The sequence below is a fragment of the Salvia splendens genome, chromosome 18 (assembly GCF_004379255.2).
Source record: "Salvia splendens isolate huo1 chromosome 18, SspV2, whole genome shotgun sequence".
NCBI lineage: Eukaryota > Viridiplantae > Streptophyta > Magnoliopsida > Lamiales > Lamiaceae > Salvia > Salvia splendens.
In genome coordinates this window covers 1904314-1929784 of record NC_056049.1, presented here as the reverse complement: position 1 = coordinate 1929784, position 25471 = coordinate 1904314, and the positions used below count along the sequence as shown (strand labels likewise).

At 38.6% G+C, this 25471-nt stretch overlaps 3 protein-coding genes across 5 annotated transcripts; 1 reads left to right on the top strand and 2 right to left on the bottom strand.

The window, feature by feature from the left end:
- The first annotated feature begins 3052 nt into the window (after positions 1 to 3052).
- Positions 3053 to 8193, top strand: LOC121776538 (probable phospholipid-transporting ATPase 5). Its single transcript, XM_042173708.1, has 11 exons — positions 3053 to 3463; positions 3847 to 5291; positions 5367 to 5477; positions 5559 to 5835; positions 5944 to 6032; positions 6094 to 6172; positions 6269 to 6475; positions 6552 to 6677; positions 6753 to 6851; positions 6944 to 7135; positions 7394 to 8193. Exons 1-11 carry the CDS (start codon positions 3068 to 3070, stop codon positions 8060 to 8062), a joined length of 3690 nt encoding a protein of 1229 aa, XP_042029642.1. The 5' UTR covers positions 3053 to 3067; the 3' UTR covers positions 8063 to 8193.
- Positions 8194 to 13886: 5693 nt separating this feature from the next.
- Positions 13887 to 19777, bottom strand: LOC121777287 (vacuolar sorting protein 3-like). Of its 2 annotated transcripts, XM_042174485.1 has the most exons (14): positions 18580 to 19775; positions 17966 to 18241; positions 17596 to 17792; positions 17247 to 17388; positions 16655 to 16930; positions 16497 to 16569; positions 15943 to 15991; positions 15563 to 15839; positions 15382 to 15437; positions 15152 to 15220; positions 14948 to 15059; positions 14767 to 14856; positions 14365 to 14535; positions 13887 to 14281 (listed from the first exon to the last, which is right to left on the bottom strand). In XM_042174485.1, the coding sequence occupies exons 1-14, from the start codon at positions 19573 to 19575 to the stop codon at positions 14189 to 14191; spliced, it is 2877 nt and encodes a 958-aa protein (XP_042030419.1). In that variant the 5' UTR covers positions 19576 to 19775; the 3' UTR covers positions 13887 to 14188. The 2 variants fall into 2 exon arrangements, 1 of the variants encoding a protein (XP_042030419.1); XR_006045459.1 differs by lacking the exons at positions 13887 to 14281; positions 14365 to 14535 and having other exon boundaries at positions 15148 to 15220; positions 18580 to 19777.
- A 1391-nt stretch (positions 19778 to 21168) lies between these two features.
- LOC121777693 (delta(24)-sterol reductase) lies at positions 21169 to 24281 on the bottom strand. Of its 2 annotated transcripts, none has more exons than XM_042175034.1 (3): positions 24222 to 24281; positions 21879 to 23143; positions 21169 to 21803 (listed from the first exon to the last, which is right to left on the bottom strand). In XM_042175034.1, the coding sequence occupies exons 2-3, from the start codon at positions 23124 to 23126 to the stop codon at positions 21360 to 21362; spliced, it is 1692 nt and encodes a 563-aa protein (XP_042030968.1). In that variant the 5' UTR covers positions 23127 to 23143; positions 24222 to 24281; the 3' UTR covers positions 21169 to 21359. The 2 variants fall into 2 exon arrangements, with proteins under 2 accessions (XP_042030968.1, XP_042030967.1); XM_042175033.1 differs by having other exon boundaries at positions 24116 to 24255.
- Positions 24282 to 25471: the final 1190 nt, after the last annotated feature.

Genomic DNA, 25471 nt, shown 5'->3' with positions numbered 1-25471 from the left:
TCATTAAAGTTGTATACAGTATGGTTGTTTAGATAGCATATGTTGTATTGAGAATTAAAGTACATCTCAATGAAAGGTTTATTCATATAAAGTTAGAATTGATTTGTGATACATGGAAGGAATCATGTCGACTAAATGAGTGTGTGACCGCCATGATCCAATTGAATCTAACTTTATAGGTATTTAAAGGATATATAAACTTGGTTGTAAAGTGCGCATAAAGGTTATTAAACCATTGAGAGCTACAAAGGTCAAGTGGGAGAATGTAGGAATATTTATTCTTATATTTGACCTATGTAAAGATTGGTTTAATATTAAAGATCAAGTTCAAATGTGTCAATGGGATTCTAATATTAAAGACGACACCGTGATGGATCGGTTTCGATTAAAGAATTAGAATCGGGTGTATTGATAACCCTCATCTCCTACTTCTAATTATAATATATAATATATATATTATATACTAAAAGAATAAATATATGTATGTATAAATGAATTGATATGTGTGTTAACGTACATGCATTAGACTATAACTATGGCAGTTAAATTTAAATTAACTGTAATATTTATAAGTATTGCATGTTAATTAATGTACATGGATTTGCATGTATGTAATATACAGAATCAGTTTCTAAACTGATTTTAATGAAAGGGTGTGTCTATTGCTTTATTAGAGCATTATGGTTTCCAAATGAAATGACACATCCGTTGGTCCCTCCACGAAGAGACATGTATATGCCTATATAAAGGGATGTTGATGCATGAAAGAAACACACCAACAAATGCTTACAAATAGTCGGCATTTATACACACACATATATATTTATACATAGATATATACAAAGGTGGTCTTGATTCTTGATCCATTGAAGGAATCAAATAGAAGGCTTGAGGTCAAGGAGAGGATAAACATCAATAGCAGCTTAAGGGGAAACATCAAATAGTGGATCCAACCCTACATCAAATTAATAAGCATGGATGGAGGTTGGTGATTTTATCCCCCACTTTATAGTGTGTTAATTTGGTTGAATTAATTCAAATCTAGAATGTGATTTCGGTATAGAGATCAGTAAAGAATGGCTAACATCATCGGCCATGAAGTTTATAGTAGATGTTTCCTACCATCTAACATGTAATTAAAGACGTCAAAGTGGTTTAAAATGTTGATGTCGTTGTTTGGTTTGATCACCAATGAACACATTTCAAATTTATAAGTTTGACCCGGGTCACGTTGGGGTTCGAGACAATGAGCTCGAGCATTAGCATTGGGCCCTCTAGCAATACTAAAACGCCAACATATAAATTATTGCTAAAAACTAGAATATTATTTGTTAAATGAATTTTGAGAGAAATTAATTTTGCATCTTAGCTCATTCTTCCGAGTATCTTGTGACTCGAATTTGGTTCTAAGTGATTCGATTTAATTATGTCCCATGGTGTCGTTCTATTGCGTTATTATATAATTATTTATTTATAAAATTATTTTAGCTAGAGAAATGATTATAATTAATTTTTATATAATTATTCATTTAGAATTAAGTTATGATATTTAATTTAATAATCTAAATATAATAAATATTTAATTATAAGTTATAATCTTTTAAATCGAATAAGGTATATTACTATATTATTGCTTGTACGGATAGTACAATACAAAAAAGTATTAGTATCAAAATTAGAAGTCTCACATCGATAATTTGTCTTTATTTTTCACTTTACATAATTTCATCATTTTAGGTGGCGTTCGGTTGCCATGACTAATATCATGAGACTATCCATCTATGATTAAGTTCTGAGATTATTTTAGTTGGAGGGGGAAGACTATGACTAATTATCATGAGACTATCCATCTAGGATTAAGTTGAAGAGTTCAATTTTATGAAACAAACATGATACATATTTAATCATGAGATTTAATCTTGCCAACCGAACACCCCTTAAAATATTAATTATAGAGCCGGACTAGATAAAAGTAGGGTAGTAAGTCACAAGGATACAAAAATATACTGTATGTTTCTAGAAGAATTAATTAAGAATTGAAATTAGTGATGAACTGTTGCATTAATCATGATCCTCTTTCCCCATAATATATTTATTTTTATTGGACATTTGCAAAAAAAACTAACGCCCAATTTCAGACTGTACGAATCAGCTTGATTAATTAATTAGATTCTAGCCGTTTCAATTAAGTTTAATCTAACTTCGTTTCTTGTATAATACATAATCTCGAAATCCACATATGTTTCATTTTATATTATCCAAAATTACTCATAGTAAATAAATCTCATATTCTATTAGTGATTTTACTCATATTTCACCCTAATTAGTCGGATTTCACCATAGGCGAGTTCGGTATACCGTGGTCAAACAAAAAAAAGTTAAAAGTAAAACTCACGCTTCATTAATTTTTTTCCACCATTCTCTTATAATTTAAAAACTTGCCGTTAGAAAGTAGTAATACATTTAGGGCGTGTTTGGTTATTTTAAATCTAAAGGAAAACGAAATGAAATTTGCTTACTTTGTTTAAAAATTAAGCAACCACAAAATGTGGCTAGTTTTATGCCGGATTACATAGTGGAGCAAGAAGATGAGCAATTAATCAAATCAAACAAGTCAAATAGAGAATCAACTAGCTATCACTCTGTCACATGTAACACTCATTATTTAATCTAATTCCCACTTTAAAAAACTATGGGTTTTCGGATTTGTCAATGCCTTTTCGTAGAGATTCATGTCACTTGGTTTTTAGTGCTTTTTTTCACTATTATTTATGCATGCAGGCCAGCCTGATTGATCCAAGAAAATCCCTCGCAATAAAAAAAATACTTATGTGAATAAATCAAGAATGACAGACAAGCATATATGAACAAAGTTTTGGATTATGAATAATTATTTTTGGTAGATTTTTTGTTTCCTTCTTTTCCCTCTTCAAACATCGTAGATATCTTCGAAGCTGTGTCACGTTTGATTGTACAAGGAAGTGTCATCATCATCATCAACATCAAGGAATCTAGTTTTTATTAATAGATGAATGGTGAAGAGAGAGAATATTAGTGAAAGAGAGGGATGAGGGAGAAGAAGAAGCATAAGCTTAAATGGAGCAAGCTCTACACGTTCTCGTGCCTTCGGCCGGGCGCGGACGACCAGGCCGATCGGCTTTTCGGGCAGCCGGGGTTCTCGCGTGTCGTGTTCTGCAACGAGCCCCGGCTGCACAGGAGCAAGCCGTATAAGTACTCTGGCAACTACGTGTCGACGACGAAGTACAACGTCGTGACGTTCGTCCCGATCGCTTTGTTCGAGCAGTTCCGTCGGGTCGCGAACTTGTACTTCCTTCTCGCAGCGATTCTGTCGCTAACGCCGCTGGCCGCGTTCAACCGCGTCAGCGTGGTGGCCCCGCTTGTGTTCGTGATCGGGATTAGCATGATCAAAGAGGCCGTCGAAGATTGGAACAGGTTCTTGCAGGTAATCAGTGGACTCGAATACGAGACTTTGACTGCATCTAGAGGTGCTGATGTCACTTCAGTACCCCTAACAAAAAAAATAGTGGTAAATTTAACTTTCGACGCGTTTCAATTTTCGGAAAATTCGGCACTTTCAGCATCTAGAGGTGCTGATGTCACTTTCAGCACCCCTAACTTTTGAACTTTGGCTCAGTGGCAAATTCGGCACGGGGCCAAAGTCATCTGAAACACTCCAACCAAAAAATTTAACTTTCGACACGTTTCGATTTTCGGAAAATTCAATTTTTAGGTCGTTGCAACTAATTTTCATGTTCGTTACTCGCTTAGGCATTAACCACTCTACCGATAGTCGAGAACGCTGAACTCCATTCTCTCAAATTGCAGGATAGGAAAGTGAATTCGAGGAAGGTGTTGGTTCACGCTGGAGAAGGATTGTTTGTGCAGAAATCATGGGAGGATTTGGCGGTTGGAGATGTGGTGAAGGTCTCCAAAAACGAGTATTTCCCCAGCGATCTTCTTCTCCTCAGTTCGAGCTACGAGGATGGCCTTTGCTACGTGGAGACGATGAATCTCGACGGCGAGACAAATCTCAAAGCGAAACGCAGCTTAGAATCGACTCTCTCACTGGACGAGGAAGCCTCGTTTCGCGATTTCAGAGCCACGATTCGCTGCGAGGATCCGAATCCGAGCCTCTACACATTCGTTGGTAATCTGATTTTGAACGAGGAGACGCATTCGTTAACTCCGGCGCAGATTTTACTGCGCGATTCGAAGCTCAGGAACACGGAATTCGCGTACGGAGCGGTGATTTTCAGCGGCGGAGACACGAAGGCGGTGAGGAATTCCACGAGATCTCCGTCGAAGCGGAGCAGAGTGGAGAGGACGATGGATCGCGTGATTTATCTCCTCTTCGGAGTGATGGTTTTTATATCTCTGGTGACGGCGGTCGGATCTGCGGTTTTCACGATGAAATCGGATGTGGAGAGGTGGTATCTGCGGCTTCACGGCGGGGATGATGAGCTGTTTGATCCGCATCGGGCGGCGTTGAGCGGTTTTCTGCAGTTTGTGAAGGCGTTGATGCTTTACGGCTACTTGATTCCGATCTCTCTGTATGTGTCGATTGAGGTGGTGAAGGTGCTGCAGGCGATGATGATCAACAATGATTTAGCAATGTATGATGAGGCGACGGGGAAGGCGGTGGAGGCGAGGACGTCGAATCTGAACGAGGAGCTCGGGCAGGTGGAGATGATCTTATCGGATAAGACGGGGACGCTGACGTGTAATCAGATGGAGTTCAGGAAGTGTTCAATTGAGGGGATTTCGTTTGGTGGTGAGGTGACTGAGGTTGATTTAGCAGCTTCTAGAAGGATGAACATTGATGTGGAGAGGCATAGGTTTAGTTTGGACGGCGCCTCTGATTCGACCGCGAGGAGTGTTGAGATGCTTGATCTGTTCACGGCGGATGGCAGCACGGAGAAGGAAGGTTTGAGTGGCGGTGGCTGTGGTGGTGGGAAAGGGAGGGATTCAAGGGTGTCGGTTTCTGAGAAGGAGAGGGGGATTAAGGGGTTTAACTTTAGGGATGGGAGGTTGATGGATAAGATGTGGATTTACAGGTCTAATGTGGGGGAGATGTTGATGTTTTTTAGGGTGATGGCTCTTTGTCATACTGGGATTCCGGTTGAGGGGGAGGCGGGGTACGAGGCTGAGTCGCCTGAGGAGGTCGCGTTTCTTGTTGCTGCCAGGCAGTTCGGGTTTAGGTTTTATCAGAGGACTCAATCTGCTATGGTTGTTGAGGAAGTTGATCCTATGTCTGGGGCGGAGGTGATGAGGTGTGTGTGTGATGCAATGCTGCTTTGGTTTGTGTTTTTGTGTTTGTGTGTAACAAAGTGTCAATTTGTGTGTAGGGAATATAAGCTTTTGAATTTGCTGGAGTTCAATAGCTCAAGGAAGAGAATGTCTGTGATAGTGAGGAATGAAGATGGTGAAATCTTCCTTTTCTGCAAAGGGGCTGATGAGTAAGTTCTTTTTTTTATCAGAGAGAGGGATTTTGGTTTTGTGTGTGCTGTGTAATGATTTGTGTGTGTGTGTGTGTTTAGGGTTATCTTTGACAGGCTGAGCGACGGCGGGAGGACGTACCAGCAAGCAACTGTGATGCACCTGTCGAACTATGCAGAAGATGGGCTCCGGACAATGGTGTTCGCATACAGAAGAGTAGGGGCCTCCGAGTATGAAAAGTGGAGTGGGGTGTTCGCCAAGGCGAAGGCCTCTGTAGGCCCGGAGCGAGACGAGCTGCTCGAGAGTGCATCTGACATGATAGAGAGGGATCTGATCTTGCTAGGTGCTGTGGCAGTTGAAGATAAGCTCCAAAAAGGGGTGTGTGTGTGTGTGTCAATCTTGAGATTCTGTTAGTTATTTATTATTCGATTTCGAAGTATGATGTATTTTACTATTTTTTGATTTTTTGATTTTGGTTGGTCACAGGTTCCTGAATGCATAGATAAGCTAGCACAAGCAGGGCTGAAGATTTGGTTACTAACTGGTGACAAGAAGGAGACAGCAGTGAATATAGGGTGAGACCTTCTTCATTGTCTTTTTTGTCGAAAATCCCTATTGATCCGTCCGTTCCTGCAGATTCGCCTGCAGTTTGCTCCGCCACGACATGGAGCAGCTCCATCTGTCCACAAGCAACGAGGTGCAGATGAAGGCGAAGGTCGGTCTTACACTAAAAAATTCCAATCTTCATCATTCTTGGATGATAAAAATGCTTGAATTTGGGATGAAAGACTCTTTGTTTTTAGTTTTTCAGGATGCCAAGGAAGAAATTATGATCCAATTGCAAAGATTCAACCAAATGTTCATCGAAGAAGGAGAAAAATCCCCTTTTGCTCTGGTGGTGGATGGGAAGGCTCTGGAGCTGTGTCTGAACACCAATCTGTCTGAAAAGTTCTTGTCGATCGCTATGATCTGTGACGTAGTCATATGCTGCCGCGTCTCCCCCAAGCAGAAGGCATCGGTAGGTGGCTCGTGTTGTGCTTTTCTTGGCCTAATCGCACTGTTTCCCCTCATTGAACGTCGCTTTTTTTTTCAAGATCACGAGGAGGGTGAAAGAGTACTCGGGCAAGACGATCTTGGCAATCGGAGACGGGGCCAACGACGTTGGCATGATTCAGGAAGCTGATATTGGAGTTGGGATAAGTGGGATGGAAGGAATGCAGGTGTTTTTTCAGTTAGTTTTTTGCCATAGTGTGTGTTTGTGTGTGTTTTATTGATGTTTTTGCATATGCTTGCAGGCAGTGATGGCAAGTGATTTCTCATTGCCTGAATTTCGATTTTTGGAGAGATTGTTGATCATTCATGGCCAGTGGTGTTATAGGAGGATTTCTAAGATGGTGAAAATTTAATCAGTGACAAAATATTCAAATTTTATTTCATGATTGAATAAAATGCGAGAGAAACCTAATTTTTTTTGTTGGTTTTGCAGATTCTCTACTTTGTGTACAAAAATGTGGCGTTTGGGCTGACGCTGTTCTACTACAACGTTTTCACCGGCTTCTCGGGGCAGGAGTTTTACGACGATTGGTACATGGTGATGTTCAACGTGCTCCTAACCTCGTTGCCCGTCGTTGCCCTCGGCGTCCTAGAGCAGGACGTCTCGTCCGACGTATGCATCAAGGTAAACCCGACTTAGAATCAAGGGCCTACCGCCTACTCATTTTTTCAATTAAGGCTGAATATAATCGAACATGAAAATCGATCGTCGTAGTATAATCTATCGTTGATATATTTAAACCAAACGATGTCGTTTTCTTTATGATTTTAACTAACCGTTAATACCCTTCATATATAAATTTTCAACTATTAACACCCTCTATATATGATTTTTCGACTGCAAAAAAACTTCGATTATTAACTGAACCGACCGTTTACGCAGTTTCCCGCCCTCTACAAACACGGCCAGCAAAACAAATGCTTCAGCTGGAAACGCATCCTGGGCTGGATCTCCAACGCCATCCTCACCTCCCTCATCCTCTTCACCCTCCCCATCTCCATCCTCTCCCCCTCCGCCCTCGACCGCCGCGGCTCCCCCGCCGACGCCTCCCACCTCGGCGCCGCCACCTACACCTGCGCCATCTGGGCCGTCAACTGCCAGATCGCCCTCATCACCTCCCACTTCACCTGGATCAGCCACTTCTTGATTTGGAGCAGCATCCTCTCCTGGTACGCCTTCCTCTCCCTCTACAGCGACGCCTACTCTGCCGCCGCCGCGTATAAAGTCTTCCCGGACCAGATAAGCGCCGCGCCGGTGTACTGGCTGGCGACGCTGCTGGTGGTGGCGGCGGCGCTGATGCCGTATTTCGTGCACGTGGCGGTGCGGCGGTCGTTTTATCCGGCGGATGAGGATGTGATAAGGGAGATGGAGCGGACGGAGAGGGACGCCGCGGGGGAGTCGGCGGTGTGGGAGAGGGAGCAGGAGAGGTCGAAGAGGGAGACGCAGGTGGGGTATTCGGCGAGGGTGGAGGCGAAGATTAGGCATTTGAAGGAGCAGTTGCAGAGGAAGAGGAAGAGCTTCATTTTGTCTGTTACTAATAGTAGGCAGTGATGAACGTTGATCACATGTATGTGAGAGATTTCTTTTGTGTTTGGTAGATTGTTTTGATTCATTAATAATATAAAAATGTAATTATTTTTTAGGAAAATTAATGGAAAAGTAATGAAATTCCTATCTTGCAATTCTAAGAATCACTTAGGAAATTCAAGAAGAGTTTGGATTTGCTTGCAATTATTTCAAGCTCAAAAAATTTGATGAAAGTGTATCTTATATGGAAACGGTAAAATCATTATACATAGACTTTACCGTATATTCATTGTGAAAACAGTATCAGTTAATACTCCCACGGTCCCCAAAGTTTGTCTCATTTTACTATTTTCGTCAATCCTATAAAGTTAATTTGTCCAACTTGAAATCTTACCAAAATATAGACATTAAATACACTCTCAATCTCCTCAAAGTGAAACCCTTATTCCAGTACACACCTTCTTTTAATACAAAGTCAAACAATTTTTTAAAACTCATGCCAGGTTAAAACGCAGATGTTTATGCATTAAACGACAACAAACATTTTATATACCATTCCTTTAATCCGTTTGATTCACTACTAATTATTTAATTCCCCACCGCCCACGCAAATTTATTCTTTAATTCATAGATATACATTTTGATTTTACATGCATAAAGATAAAGATGCATACTGTATACTCCCTCCGTCCCCCATAATTCGTCACCATTTGACTCGGCACGGGTTTTAAGAAATGTAATAGAAAGTGGGTTGAAAAAGTTAGTGGCATGTGTGCCCTACTTTTATATATTAGTTTTATAATAAAATGTGAGTAAAAATGAGTTAGTGGAATGTGAGGTCTACTACAAAAAATGGTAAAAGTGAAATGTGATAAATTTTTAGGGACGAACAAAAATTAAAATAAGTGACAAATTTTTAGGGACGGATGGAATAATTCATAGGATTTCCTTTGTTATATTTTCCTCTGCATATTAAAATGTTTTTGCTAATCCATTTAGTTAGTTATTTTATTAATGAAATTTATAGATTTTATTATTAAAAATATAAAAGTTGTTCCATGAAAAATATTACTACTGCCACAAGAAAAAAAAGTGTGTTGTTTTGTTAATATTTTATTCTTTTTTATGGAATATTTTTTTGTTTATTTAGCAAGAACACCTTAAATTCGGTGGTTTGGCTAGTCATTTTAATTATAACTCATTTTTTATAGTTGAATATAAAGTGTTTTTACTACATAAAAAATAATAATATTAAAGAAAAAGAAGTAAATTTTTATTAAACAGCACACACTTTTTTTCTTTTAATATTTTCTATAGAATATATGTTATATTTTTAATAATAAAATTCATAAATTTATACTACTATTAAAGTAATTAACTCATAACTAAAAGACTGGCAAAGAAACAATTAGAAATCCTAATAAAGAATAAAAGGATTTAAAGCATCTTTAAAGTATATATAAATAACATGTAAATGGATTAATGAATAAAGCTGTGTGGACGGTGGGGTTAAATGAACTCTGCGTTTAATGAACAAAACTCTGCATTTTGGGTACAACAAGAGGTGCTGTGGTTTTCACCACTGCAGAGGATCCTTCCCCATCTTCTTTCTCTCTCCCTTCGCCTCATTCTCAGCGCCTCTCGCCGGTTTATGAGCCCGATTTCTCGGCTACTACATAGCGTTGGAGGATGCCAGACGGTTCCTGTCGCCATCGTGGAGTCTTCGGCCTCTGTCTCGCACAGACAGCCACCCCGTGCAGCTCGTTGCTGCCCGTACATCGCCCTCCGTCGAGCTGCAGTTCTGCCTGCGGCTATCTCCGGCGGCGTCCTGTACCTGCGTTGTCGCCGTTGCAGTCAGAGTTCTACCGGCAGCCAATCTGGTGTGCTCTTGCTAGCTTAGTGCACTCACTGCCCCTTTCACAAAAACTCACTCTCTCAGTGTTGAGGTAAAGGAGTGGAGGCACACATATATAGAGAGGTTTTTGGTGTGCAGGAATGTATATGCCTATGTGTTGGCTGTTCATTTGGGAGTAGTATAGTCATTTGAAATCCTACTACTGCAGGGGCTCCTTTCATCAGCACCCCCTTTAACTGAATTTTTGGTGGTGGTTTTGCAGGTGTTTGTTGGGAGTGGGAGTGCTGCTGCAGGCTGCCCTTTTGGCTTGTTTCAAGAGGTAATTATGGGCCTTGTCTTTCGGTTGTGGGAGGGCCGGGGAGTACCATTTTAGGCAATACTCTTTGAAAGTGTAGATGTCCCTTACTCTTGGTTAACTTGTTTGCGTACCTCCAAAGTCCGGTAGAAAATCTTAAGACTTGAGCAAATAAACGAGCGGGTATTACAAATAACTATTACTATTTCAATGGATGATAATAATTAGAAATGAAGTGCATATATACATGTAGTCATTTTTATGACTTATAATTTTAATAGTTATTTAATACTACAAATAAATTAATTTGATGAGAATGACTTGCTATTTCAATGGATGATAACAATTACAAATTAGTAAGTACATATACATACATGTAGTCATTTTTATGACTTTTAATTTTAATAATTATTTAAAGAGGGAACATTTTTTTTGGTCTACGAACTTTGTTAAACTATCATTTTAGGTTCGTGAACTTTGAAAATATCATTTTAGGTCCATCAACTATGTAATTAATATCATTCGGAGTACTTTTTTACTATTTCTAAGTTTTTCTGGACGAAAATACCCTCGATACCTGGTATATATTTTTAATTAACTTATCACATACTCATATTTTTTATAAATATCTTTAGTATATATTTTTGACGAATTTTCTAAATATAATTTGGTCTTTAATATTAACAATTAATTTTGTGACTTCAACTTTTTATAATTAAAGAATTTAAAAATATTTTTGAGGTATGGATACTCGTGGATATCAAGGTCACGGTCGATACTTGAATATTGATATATTAGTTAAAAATAATATCAATGACCCCACGTAGGTCCGCCTGACCCAATGATCCAATTGGCATGACATCCATACTTACGCCACCTTCTCTCTCGCTACACTCCTTGTATATTCAATTTAACTCATATAATTCACATGCCATTTTCGATTGTCCACGTGTCACTTATATCATACCTGGTCTTATATCAGAAATTGAAACGGTATAAAATCATTTGGGTGATATGAAATGTTTCGTTTATAGAGGGTTGGGAGAAATACATTTCTCCTTTTGTAATAGCTTATAATGTTTTTAATTGTTTTAAAATTATTAATACTTAGTCTAATTAACACATTTTTAACTATAAACATCGTTATATTATCTTTCTTCTCTTTTGTTTAATCTACCTACCTTAGAATTTATCTTCATTATTTGAAAAATCTTATGTCACATGCATAGCACGAGTGATAACTCTAAAATACTCTCTCCGTTTTTTAAAACTAACAACTATTTCCATTTCAGGTCATTTCTTAAAAATAGAATTTTAAAATCTTTCTATTTTAGGACATGAACCCCATAATCCAATAACTCTACTTTCACTACTTTTTTCTCTTTCTCTTTCTTACTTTACCAATTTTTCTTACTTACTTTACTAATTATTCATTAAACCCCATGCCGTTTCAAATATTTTTTTAATACGGAGGAGTATTGAACTTATCAAACACACATTAAAAAAAAACTTTTCTCGAAATTTGAAAAGCATGAATATATTCTCAAATATTTTCTCTTCTGGAGCCCTTAAAAAGGACATCTAGCCATTGTCCAAAGTCATAATTAGAAGATTGACGAAAGGTCGTAGAAACCCTCGGCGGCGACTCTTTGCAGGCGACACCCTCGGCGACTGCCGACAATACGAGGGGCTTTAATCATTTTACTTTATAAATATATGGTACAAAAAAATCTCCTCTTAACTAAGTAAAACAACTTAAGAAAAGGAAATCAAATTCTAACAACTAAATGATAAATCATAAAATAAACTAAATAATTATGCAGAGGGATTATTTATCTAAAATAAAGTAAAAGTCTAGGTCTTTATCAACTAGTTAAAAACCACCTTGTCCTCAAGGTGTAAGTTCGAAAATACTCTTCTTCCGTCTCGTTGTCATTATTTTGATCACCGTTTACAATCAGAATTGCATTATTTCGTTTACATGAGACTTCTTCAATAGCGTATTCAGTATCGTCTCCAATGACTACAACATAGATTTTTGGGCTATGGAATTTTGGAGGAAATTTGGTTTCAGCCATAGTCATTGTCTCGTCCAGCGTTTGCGGCGATTCGTCGTCATTTTTTATCGTCACTTCAATGGTGGGATCAGACCTGACGTGTGCTCTTCACCTATTGTCGTTTTTTGAAATAGTCTCAATGATGGAACCAGATGTGGTTTTTTTTTTCATTATCAAATATTATGCATCATTTTGTTGAGAAGTTTCCTCATCTGGTGAAATTGGTGGTATCTAGATCAAAGTTGCCATAAATAGATTCTAGAAATTCTTGCCATGAGCAATCGGGATTCAAGCTTTGATACTCGTGGAAATGCAGGATGTTTAATATATCTCCCCGACCACTGGCGGATCTAGTAAGGAGCAATTGGAATAATAATGTGCTATTAAGTAACGCATATGACCTATATTATAATTGATCCAGTGGTTTGATCCTTCAATTGTAGCGCAGGAAACGTGGGTTTGACTCCTTCTGCCACAATTTTTTACCTACTTCTCTCTTGCACTCTTTTATAGATAATCTTTGTTACATTTTCTTTTCACTCATTTGTAGCCTCTTTTTTACATTATTTTATAGATCTATTTTGATTTTGTTTTTATTTTTATTTTTATTTTTACTCTGTGTTACATTTTTTCACTCATTTGTAGCTCTCTTGTGGCTTTGTTTTCTTATATTTATATTTTTTTTATATAATTATAGATTTCAAATCACAGTACATAAATATATCAAAAATATTTTTGTAAATATGAGACATAAATTCTATAGAAAATGCTAGGATGCATGTCTTTTTTTTATATAAAAAAGTAATTAAGATTTTTCTTCGAAAAAATTAAAAGATGGGTTTTTAATAAAAATAACGTATTCTGCAAAAAGTAAAATAATTTTTTCAGCAATAATTTTTTATATCCGATAAAGTTTCTTAAGCAAAAAATTAAAAACAGAGATTTTATTTTAAAAACGGAATAAAGAGAAGAAAACCGATCACTCGATATTGAAGTTATGTATTGTTGTTACAATTTATCGTACCCCCGAATCAAGAATACTGGATCCACCACTGCTCCCGACAAAGAACAACCGATTGATATTAGATGATTAGTGATTGTCAAAGTATTCTCGAATATCTAAAGTTCCATCTCACATGGTTAATACCAGAAAACCAAGTATCAGTAGGGAACCTTGACCACACCGCAAATATAGTGGTAGAAAGGTAAATCAATTGGAGAATGAGAACCCAATTAATAGGATATTCATTATGAATCAATACATATCACAAAAATAATTGAGAGGGAGCAGCGTTTTGGCGATGAGGCGTGTGTTTGAGAGGTATATGAGAGAGATTGTTTTCACAGGGAGAAACCGAGAATGATAAATATTTAATTTAATTTATTGTATTTTATTTTACTTAATGATAAATAAAGACTGAATAATACATATTTATAAAAGTGGGTCATATGAAATAATTCAGCTCACTCAATAATAAAGTAAAAGAAGTCCCTATCATTCTTCTTACTATAAAATGTCCTCCGCCAAACATGTATTGGAATCACAAAGATCTCTCAGAAAATGGATTTTGACTATAAATTATCGTGCAAGTTTATGCAAATATCTAAACAAAAAACAAATGCATTACAAGAGAAAGGAAATAATTGAAAACAATCTTTTTCAGCTCAACCCAGAAATTTAGCTAGTTTACAAGATTATATACATCGTCTCCAACAAAAATTTCTACTTCTGCAAATTTTTACTCTAAATTTCCTCAAATAATACACATCTATAACTTGGTAAGAAGCAAACAGCTATCTCAGATCAACTAACCTCATAACAAGTTAAACTAACCCAGCAAAATTCCAATTGAAAGATGAATTTGACTAATATATGTTCGCTTGTCCGGGTTTACGATAGCAGTACCGTGTCATCTTGAATTGAGAATTATATATTCAGCATTTCATCGAGTAACCAGCCATCCGGGTTTAAGCAATATATCTTTCTTGAAATCACGGCCACTGACGGAAGTGGACTCACCTTGACGGCGGTAGCACTGCGAGAAAGGCGTCCATCAATCCAAGATGGAGCATACAAACTCGACATAAACAACAGAAAGGAATAAAACAATCAACAAACCTTGTAACAAACAACAGAATCGTCTGGGTACATTGCAAACAGCTTGGTACCGAGACGAGCATGGCAAGAATCACAAGTACTTTCATCATTGATCTGCACAAGGCGGGACCTCTCTTCCAGTCTTGCTAAACTCGCATCAACATTCAAGGCATGAGACATCTTGTGAACAATCTGCGAGAAGGGTGGTGTATTTAGCAGTCTCTAAGGCCTGATTATCATTAATATCATCAACAAATTTCTTTTTACACAAACTAACCTTCGAAGCCTAAATCATGTCAATTTCTAATGATTATCCAAAACCATTTATGATATGCGTACGACCAAATAATAAACAATTTTTTGACAGAATGGCATCATATGGAGGCATGGCAGTGCAAAGAGAGAGCATATCACAAAACATACTTTTCCTTGCAGTCGATGATGTTGCCGGGCTCTTAACATTTTCAATATTATATCTGAAGCAAGCTGAAGAGGCATATCCGGTGATAATCTCTGGGACAGGAAATAAGTAATATAAATAAGTCGTATCATACCACAAAAAGAAGATAGGGAACTTTGGTGCAAGCGGGATGCAAACTTATACCTCGAGCACTTTCAAAGGATTTAGCATTTCTCCATGATTGTGGAGAAGACGGACAGCAGCTTTGAACATGGGCTCTCTGCCATCCTTAGGATCCAAATATATGTCGAGCAACCTGATGGCATCGCAGAGAAAGAATAATATTAAGCCATGGTGAAAGTATCATCACCAGCATTTAACGAATAAAAGGAGAGAAAGATAACTGACTGCATATAAGCATCTGGTCTACCAATCTCTGCGCAATAGTTTTCAGCAGCTTCAAAGTTCTCCAGTTTCCTAATAAAATAAAAAAGGGACGTACAAACCTTGTCACTCTTGATTATATACCATGAATCTCCCTATTTTTCATGCACTATACTTCAACAATAAGTAAGCTCTTATTCAGTTTATTGGAAACATACGCGGCAATCCTACTTTTGATAGTTTTGCAAACTTACAAAGCCAAAATATCTAGCACGAGGGCTTCTTGGCCAAGCCTCCTATAAAGTATAGCCTGCAAAAGAAAACCAACCCAGATTAGTTAGTATTAAAGAGTAAAATTAAATGTTCAATATCAGATTCAGCTGTTAACACGGAAAAACATCTTAGACATACTGAATTCGAGAATTATTAGTCAACCTTTTCAAGCCAAAGTTCTGACTCTTCAATCATATCGAGGACCTCTTCTGCATCATATAGGGCTGATGACTGTAAGAATATCTGCAGTCTTTCCCTAACAGGAGTATCAAAAATTGAACTCCTTCCATTTTCAGACACATTCATCTCACTGAGAACATTTTGAGTTGAAAGCTCCTCATCATAAGTTTCAAGTGCTGACTTTGCAAGCAAGAGCGCATATGTTGTATGGAACTGCAGGTCCTCAGAGTCTTGGTCTTCAATCAACCACTGGAGATATCTGTATCACAACACGCAAAATTGTTCGTGGTTTACAAAGCAATCATGATAAGTCGAGGTAAACTAAGATTTCTTAAAATGATACAGCATAAAAATTAATGTACCTTTGAAGAATTTCTACTTTTTTGGGATCTATTGCAGCGATAACTTCGTCTGTCACGGTAAAAGTTGTATCAAAATCAGCAACGTAAAGAAGAATTAATGCACCATAATATAACAGCAAAAGTATTACAACCAAGAATCACAAGTTTTGCAAATAAATTCAGGGATACCATTACTAAAGTTCAACATGAAGTAATTTGAATTGCAGAAAAGTAGCCAAAAAGTCACACGCCTAATATATATATATATACTGTACTATATTTTTATCTAAAGGAACTGATGAATAAACTAGCAAAACCGTGGCAGAAAAGTGATGTGCAAGTCTACTAGCAACCAGCACAGTTCTTTTCATTCAAACAAAGAATAGTAGTAACTTCGGTTAATATATCATAGTAAGTTACCGCAACCAACTAGGGAACTCTTCTCTTTAGATACCAGGACATAAAAGTCCATCAAACTTAATCCTGTAAACTTCTCAGGTCTTGAAATATAGTAGAAAATAAAAAGCACATGCTTGGAATATCATGACGCCTATTAATATCCCTGTTAGCCTTGCCTGGTGATAGTAAATCGCTCCTTTTTTCTGATATCAGAATTTGAACTGCAAGCACCTGGCTAATATCAGCAATCTAGAAAGAGAAACAAAAGGCCCCACACAAAATCAGATATATCAAGCAAAAAGCTGAAAATGATTCAGAAGGGTTAGTCACCAACCCATCCGAGGTGCTGAAGTATCAAATCCTGGTCTGATGATTCCTCGAGAATCTTAGATGCCTCTATTGCTGCAGTCTCCCGATTTGAGATAAACCTTCTAGTGGGATCTTGTAAATCAGTTCCCTCAGATTGTTCATTACGATAGCTGCCTGACGAATATTTTCTGGCCAACACACGCCAAGTAGAAACAGCCTTGGCACTCATTCCTTTGCCAGCATAAAGGAAAGCAAGTGTTCGCAAATGCCCAGATTCATTCATTAGTGCTTCTAGCTCCTCCTGCACTGCCCATTGAATTCCCATGGTCATTGTTTGTTTAGACAAGTCGGTAATTTGATTTAGATAGAATTTGTGCCATTATTAACACAAAGCAAGATTTGTTCACTTATTCTAACACAATTTTTACAAAACCTTTTAGTTGACTTACAAAACTTTGCAGCAATAAGAATTTAGAAGCCACACAAGCAGTTAGACACTGAATGCTAAACAACCTCATACTCAATCTTCCCTTATTAAAGACCATAAAAGGACATAATAAATCATTCCATAACAGATACCTCAGCTAATTGAGGGAGAAGTAAAAGGCAATCCATACCACTACACAGCAGTTCTCTGAAGAAGCAAGCCTTTCCATGTCATCAACACAATTCCGAGCTCTATAAAGATACATCAGAAGAGTGTCAACTCCCTCCTTCACTGAAATGGCTAGATCTCTTCCACGACATGTTTGCAAATATCTGGAGCACATTAGCGAAAGTGAGACAAACATAACTAGCCAGATACAAAGTAGCGCACTATGCAACATGCCTTGGGAGGGAAACCGAAATATTTCAAGCACTCATAGAAACAACTCGGGCCCTCGGACGACGCTGAATACAGTGAACATCAAATAACTACCAACTGAAATTCAGAAAAACAGCATCTCAAAAAAAAATTAGAAACACCTTATCATGTTCTCTATGGCAGACTCTAACAGATCAGCTCTTGTTGGGGGATTTTGAAGAAACTCATCATCAACAGCAGACTCTACGCCTGCCTTCTTTAGAAAAACAGCTCTTTGAATAGCTGTCAATCCATCATCTATTACATTTTCAAGAGGTGTTGGAGGAGGATGCAAACCCCAATACCGATTTCTTGGGACCTGGATCAAAACAATTTAATATACATTAGTAACAAAAGATGCACATGTTAACATGGACAGAAGTGTTAAGTTATAGAGAATAAGACTAAGATCGTGGTGTGGCATTCAAAAAGGACAAAAGAAACACGTAAAGCTTCCCAATGAGCACAATACAGAAAGGAATTAACACATACCAGCAGTGTCCAGCGATTTGGGTCTGGCATGATAAATGGAAAAAGTTCAGAAGGCTGCATGTTTTCTGAAAGCAAGAAGTGATCTACTGCTTCCTTGAAATGCAAATCAAATAGCAACAGGAATCCCACCTGTGCCTGGACAAATGAGAGCATCTCCTTTGTCATTTCACCGTCATTCTCCAGCTCTTCAACCAAGGAGATGGCTTCCTTGAAGCTCTTTTTCCTGAGCAGATCTTTAATTTGCTCTTCTCCAGAAACTTTCCAGTAGCAGATTAGCTTCAATTCAAAAAATAAGAGACATATTACAACAAAATAAGTGTCCGGAAAATAAAGGCGATCAACAAAATTATCGACACTCTAGTCTCAGTTAAAATTGACTATCACTCCCGAATTCATCACTTGGACCTTTTTCAGTAACATACTATTAGGTAAAAGATCGAGCAATCTACTGTATACAGCTGATGCCTTGATCTAAATTCTAAACGGAATAACATTAGAATAAAAAACAATCCAAGTACAAACAAATCACAATTAAGCATAATCTACCATTCACAGTGACGCATTACACATTCAAACTCAAGATTCAATCACTATTTTTCAAGCTCTTTAGATACCTTTAAACTCGTTGCAACAGCAACAAGCTTCCCATTCTCGTGCTCCTCATCCGCCAGCATGCACGGTCCTGCGCCTCCATTCCCAAACGTAAGCCTCTGAACACAGAATCCCGTTTTCTTGTGATACACTTCCAGCGTCAGATTCCTCGCAGCAATCACATAACTTCCTATTTCCTTAATCGAATCAGGAGCCTCCTTAAACACCAAGCTGCCTCCCACCGGCTGCCCCGCCACGTCCACAACAATCCCTACATTGTCAACCATTAACATCACCCTCGACTCCTTCGCCAGCAACTTCAGTCTCGGAAAACTAGACGAATCCGGTAGCGAAAAGATCAGCTCGCACCGCCCGTTCACACGATTATACAAATAATACCCAATTTTGGTGCCAACAAACACAGAATCGTCAATCCACAGCACAGTCGTAATAAATCCATCAAAAACCCCTTGAATCTCCTTCAATATCACCAACGAACCACCCAAAACTAATTCCGCTAATACCAATTTCTTCCCAATCCCAACCGCGAAGAAACTCTTCACATCATTACCATCGCCATTTCTATGCACATAATTAGCTTCACCACCGCCATTACTATGAAGAGATTCCGAACCATAGCTTCGGCTTTGAAATTTCCGAGAAAACGCAGTGACTCCTCTAAATAGAGCAATTCTCTTAGGCGTTTCCGCTAAATTAGAGTCGATTAAGTACAAGTATCCATCGACGAGGACAATGACTTTACCGATGTGAACGAGGGGGAGGATTGAGCTCAGCGCGCCGGTGCCGGGCAGCGCGAGGCGTCTGACGAAGGCGATATGCGGCAGGGAGGTTTGCAGCGAGTAGAGTGACAGGACGCCGGAGAGATTCGCGATGTAGATCAGAGTTTGTTCGTCGGATATTTCGGAGAGAGCGGCGTGTTTGATCGGAGAGGTGCCGGAGTCGACGGCGGATTGTGCGAAGGGTTCGAGAACTGTGCGGGACTTGGGTTTTACAGCCATTGGTTAAAATTGGAGTTCAGCGGATGGATAATTAAGCAATTGAAAGAAGAAGAAACGGAATCGACGCGGCCGACGGTGAGAACTCGGCCGCCGCGAGATCGGTTTTTGGTTGATCTGATCGCCACCGACGGCCGCGTGTGTAGGGAAGCTTGTTGAAGTAAAGCCGGCAATGCGTTTTATGTTTTCCTTTTTATTGGCAGTATGTATTTAAGTGCATAGTAAATAAATATTATGAGATGAAGATTTATTTTTATTTTATACTATGACTTTCGTGAGTTTTGAAAAGGAAATTCTTATTTATCGAGTTTTTGATGTAAAATGTCTATCTATATTTCATTTTGTCATACGTAATTTGTTCCTTGTCAAATGAATTATGTTTTGGTGAAAATAAGTAGTACATTTATTTTATTTTCTCTTCAATTAAACTTATTAAATTCACTATTAAAAAGTGTCTCAATTAATGATGGTTGGAGTGTATAAATTAGATGAAATGACAAATCAAAATGTCCAAAACAACATTTCCTTGATGAAACGATGTACTATCAGAATTTCAAATTAGACTAAAACGTCTTATTTTATTATGTATTTTGTAAAAATCAATTAATATAAAAAATAATTTAATAAATCATCAAAAAATATTCTTTTAATATGTTACTCCTTCTGTCCTGAGCAGGAGTCTCATTTCTTTTTAATATGAATTTCAAGAAATATTAAGAAAGATAAGTGGTCAAGAAATATTAAGAAAGATAAGTGGAAGAAAGTAAGTGGAATATGAGTCTCTTATATATTATTCAATACTACTAATTTAACCATTTCATATCGCCGTTACTTAAAATAGTCACCCGACAATTTTGCCAACGTCGGAAATAGATTTCACGATAGATATCAAATTATTTGCGGCCTTGCGGGTATGATATTTCAACAAATACAGGAAAAATATAATAGTGGTAGTATTTAATTATACAAAGCCTACTAAGAAATTAAAAATTTCATAAAAAAATCACACGGAGTATATATAAACAATAAAAAGAATTACCCAATTCACAAATAGTAACAAGCTCTCTGATTAAAGGAAAAATGAGCACTAAACATTGGCAGAATCGTGGGGCTTGAAGTGGGGTGGAGGAGAAGCTTGGGAATCGGCGGCGATAATTCCCGGCGGCGGAGCAGGTGGGCCCACAATTTGAGCGGTGGCGTATGATTCTTTCCTGCCCTTTTCCCTTCCGATTAGATAGCACCCAAATCCCAGAAGAATTGAGAAAATAATCAGAGGCAGAGATATCACTATCACCAACCCCATAGCAGTGAGAGAGAGAGAAAGAGGAGAGAGTTGTGCGTATGAAGAAATGTATGTAAAGATGTTTTTGGGAATTTCGTGAGCTATAATAAGCTGTCATTAATTAATAATTTAATATTCCGTCCATTTTAAAACAATGAAGGCATATAGAATACTTTTGAGTGTTTTTAGAATTTAAATGGATAAAACCAAACTTTAATCTGAAGCAGACTACATAATTTATCACACGCACGAAAATATTAGACAACCCTTTTTATCTTTTCCTCAACAAACAGAACATAAAAATCACCCAAAAAGAAAACAAAAATAGTCTCTGGGAATAAATAGTCAAACTGAGCAAAACTACAAGTCCTCAATACATAAACAAAACAAAACATAATAAGCTAAAATTTAGATAAAAGGGAAAGAAACAGCAAAACAACTCAATCCTACTCGAATCTCAAACACAACAACAGCTACAACAACCAGCATTCGCCTGTGTTATAGTCTAGTCAGCCTCGGCGTCCGGGGCTTCACAGATCGCCTGCTCGGCTTCCTGCACCTCCTTCTCCGTCTTCCTCCCCTTCTTCGATTTATAGTACAAGCTCATGAAGGTGCCCACAGCTCCGTACTTCCTCCTGGCGTGCTCATAGAGGCCAGCATCGAACATTCTCCAGAAGTTCTTCTCGCTGAGCTCGGACACAGCATACTGCGGCTGGAATCCGTGGTTCTCGATCAGCCAGCTCTCCATCCTACGGACCGCCTCAGACCCGTCGAACTCCTCACCTCTCAAGACTGGCCCCGGGGCGTAGTAGACCCCGACGTCAGTGTACATTTGAGCATACTGAGTGTCGCCCTGTCTGCGCTGGAGCTCGAATCCTGGCTCAGGATAGACCATGGTTTTCACCGGGAGTTTGTATAGCCTGTGTGGGCAGAGCCAGATTGGATATACCTATACAACATTCACTTGTTTAGTATAAACACAAACCTAACACATCAAAATTGCAAAAAACTGGTAAGTTAATACCTCCATCTCTCTGTGGACCCATTCCAGAGCATCTCCCACCTTGTAGAGCGGGACAAGCATGTCCTGAATGACGTGCATTTCATGGTAATAGTTTCGAATAGCGTCGCCCTGAGTAGCCTTGAGGAGAGAAACCTTAGGGGGCATCAGCCAACCGAAGAGAAACCTGAACCACCACTGATCACCAAAGGGAAGAATGAGCTTCCCCTCCCAATACAAGCACCGAGTATGCCTGTGGTAGTATTCTCTAGTTGGGATATACTCGACAAATTCGCCTTTCTTCAATGCAGTCTGAGCATGCTGGTAGAACCAGGTCTTGTACCACCAGCCAACGCTGTTGGTCTTGTTTCCCTTCTTCTTGGCTTCCTCCTTCGAAGCATATCTACCCGTCATGAAGACAGCTTCAGTCGGGGAGTAGATCATGGTCTCAACGAAGTCCGGTACCTTGTCAGGATTGTCCTGATCCCCGTCCCTTGGTGCGAAAGAATCAATATAGCCTTGGGCAAGCTCCTTGAGATTACCCACCAAAGGCTTGTATGTTACCTTCATGTATTCCTTGATGGGGATGAGCTTAATCTCGGCTGCGACAAGGAGTCCAAGCGTCCCCTGAGACCATGGGATAGCATAAAAAAGGTCAGAATATTCGTTGTCTTTCGTTGCTCTAACCAACCGGCCATCAGCCAAAACAATCTCATAAGCCACAACAGTATCGGAGAACAGGCCATAGATATGGGAGCTTCCTTCAATACCATAGCCGTTGATCAGACCTCCAACGGTAAGATCATCAAGCTCTGCAACAACTGCAAGCGACAGATTCATCGGGACAGTGACCCTGGAAATCTGTCCCATATTGACCAAAGGTTCGACTCTAGCTATCATTCTCTCCTGGTCGATCTCCAGAACATTTCTGAAGGCAGAAAGGTCGACCTCGAAATGGCGAGCACGCTTATAGTCCACATTTCGCATTCCAACAGCAATCCAAGGCTTACGGGCTGTGCAGACTAAACCATCCTTCTTCGGGTTCCTCTCCTTGAGCCGCTTCACAACCTTCTCGACATTTTCGTCATGTTCCTTCTGGCGCTTCTTGAACGATTTCGATTCAGACCACACATCCCCAAGATACGTGAGGAAGTATAGTGTGAACGAAATCGGAAGGACGACAAAGATCACAATTATCCATCGGAACTGGACAAAGTAGTCCACCCAAATCTTCTTTCTCTTGGGGCGTAGGGGAGCCTCTAGATCCGACATTGTTATAAAGTACAGGCCTACAAATATTGGAAAAAGATTAAAAGAATAATGAGAAAAGTAGCAAACAGTGCTGTACAAGAAATGAACAGCATAAGCTAGAAGAGCAATCACAACCACATAGTCAAATCTCTAATTTATGTTGGAATGGATACACACAAACAAATTAAGGATATCTGATCCAATCTATTTCAGTACAGTGTCCCAACAATTTTGTAAAAGTGCTTCTATTCGACTGAAAAAGATAGAATCATCCTCACAAAAGTCAAAAGCATCCAATTTTGCAATATTCAGTAAATGCCAAAACAACATTTTCACTAAAAATCGAGAAAGCAGTCAATCATGATGTGCGTCAACAAACTTGACTGGATCTTGGTGCACAGGTCAACGTGAGAAAGAGATATTATGCATTCCAAGACAAATTCAGGAACAGATAAACATACACTCAACACACAATCAACAAAAACTCTTATGACATCCATTAAAAATGAACAACAATGACTCCAGTCCTAATTAAATACTCTCTCCATCCCAAGTTACTTGAAAGATCCAGCAACTCAATTTTGGATGCATCATGTTTGTGTGTTTTCAAGTGCAATTTACATAGTAGTAGTATCGTTTTTGTGTCTAAATAAGTCAGGTTTGGTTGCAGAAACGTTCAGCTCTTTATCAAAAAAGAAGATTTTTCAAATCCAACGGTGAAAGATGCAATTTTTTTTAACCAAAATGCACAACTCATGCATGAACTAGCTAGATCTGCAAAACTGAAGTACACACGCAGCTCATTATCCACAAACAAACACATATACACAATAAAACAACAAAATCAACAACACAACCCCCAAATTCGACCAGATCGCAGCAAGTAGCAGTACAGAATAAGTGAAATCCGATGCGGTTTCTACAAATTATCACAAACAATCACAGCATTACTAATTTTACAAGCACCAGCGCCATTTTTTCTCAGTTAAGCAAAATTATTCAAATTGAACCTCGAGTCAATGCCAACGCAGATTGATAGTCAATGCCAACGCAGATTGATAGCCACAGACAGCGAGAAGACAGCGTAAGAAAGAGAGAGGGAGAGAGAGAAAGCACCTCAGTGGTGAGAGTGGCGAGGCGACTGTGCTCCACTGAGAATCAATGGCTTCTTTAAATGTGAAATATCTGAGGCGTTAAATCCGAAGATATTGAGGGTATTTTGGGAAATTCAGAAAGTTAGTGGGTTGGTGGGGAGTAGAATTGATATTGATCAGTGCTGGCTAGATCTCAACCGTTGATTTAATTTTAATTAATATTGGTGCAATATATATTTTCACATTTATGAGAATATATATATTATTCATGTGTAAGAATTTTATTAATTTGAAATGAATAGCATTATTATTCTATTCTACTTCTACACAGGTGTAGAAGCTACTTCCGTTCCATTCTAAATAAAAATAATCGTTAGAATTATTAGTGAGCTAGTACTCTATAATTTAAGTAAGTATTTGAAAAAAAAGGAATATGCCATTGTGTCATGAAAAAGTAAGAGGTGTAATGGTGAAAAATAATGAACAAAAAATAAAATAAAATAAAATAAAATAAAATGAAATGGACATGTCGAGATTTGATTCCGACATCAGCATGTGACCTAATTGGTTTCAAGTCGCTATATTTTAGATTATGATATTATTATTTGATTTTCTTTTTGGTCGTGCCATGTTATATCCCGTATCTGTTGCAATGGGCCGCCCTAAGGCGCGCCACGTCATCAGTTTTATCCTTCTACCCCCACCTGCAATATGACGCCTAAAGTGCGCCATATGCATTTTTATTTTATTTGAATATTTAAATAAATACAAAAATTGGGAAAAAACTTCATTTTATTTATAGAAATTAATACATTACAATACGAATTAAAAAAAATACGCAAACTCAACGACGGCGGTTACGGGCCCACACTTCTTCAATCATGTCGTTCATGAGCTGAACATGGTTTCTTCAACGGCTGCATCCAAGGCTTCCGAAGTGGCCGAGGTCGAACTACCCGACCCCGACGAGCTAGAACTAGTGGAGTCATCGTCGTGGTTCATTTTGGTATTTGAGAGAGGTAGAAATGTGAGAGATGAGCGAAATGAGAGAGGTGAGATGTTCGTACGAACAAGTGAATATGAAACGAGGTTTAAATAGCCATAAAAAATGTGTGCCATCCTCCGCGACCATTGTCCGCCGATCCCGCAATGGGGCGCCCGATGGCGCGGACGATAGGCCATCGTCCGCGACGTAGGGCGCGGACGATGGCGGGCACCGACAATGTGGGCATCGTCTGCGCCTGAGGACGATGGACGCCATCAGGCGTGCCA

Excerpts from the sequence above, each read along its gene's own strand:
- LOC121777287 (XM_042174485.1), bottom strand. The coding sequence starts at position 19,575 with ATGGCTGTAAAACCCAAGTCCCGCACAGTTCTCGAACCCTTCGCACAA. Across the intron at positions 17,793-17,965 it reads CAAATCGCTGGACACTGCTG|GTCCCAAGAAATCGGTATTG; the intron begins GTATGTGTTAAT and ends GTTTTGATCCAG. Across the intron at positions 15,221-15,381 it reads GTGCTAGATATTTTGGCTTT|GAAACTGGAGAACTTTGAAG; the intron begins GTAAGTTTGCAA and ends TTATTTTATTAG.
- LOC121777693 (XM_042175034.1), bottom strand. The coding sequence starts at position 23,126 with ATGTCGGATCTAGAGGCTCCCCTACGCCCCAAGAGAAAGAAGATTTGG. Across the intron at positions 21,804-21,878 it reads GGGTCCACAGAGAGATGGAG|GTATATCCAATCTGGCTCTG; the intron begins GTATTAACTTAC and ends AATGTTGTATAG.
- LOC121776538 (XM_042173708.1), top strand. The coding sequence starts at position 3,068 with ATGAGGGAGAAGAAGAAGCATAAGCTTAAATGGAGCAAGCTCTACACG. Across the intron at positions 6,033-6,093 it reads GAGACAGCAGTGAATATAGG|ATTCGCCTGCAGTTTGCTCC; the intron begins GTGAGACCTTCT and ends CCGTTCCTGCAG. Across the intron at positions 6,476-6,551 it reads CCCCCAAGCAGAAGGCATCG|ATCACGAGGAGGGTGAAAGA; the intron begins GTAGGTGGCTCG and ends TTTTTTTTCAAG.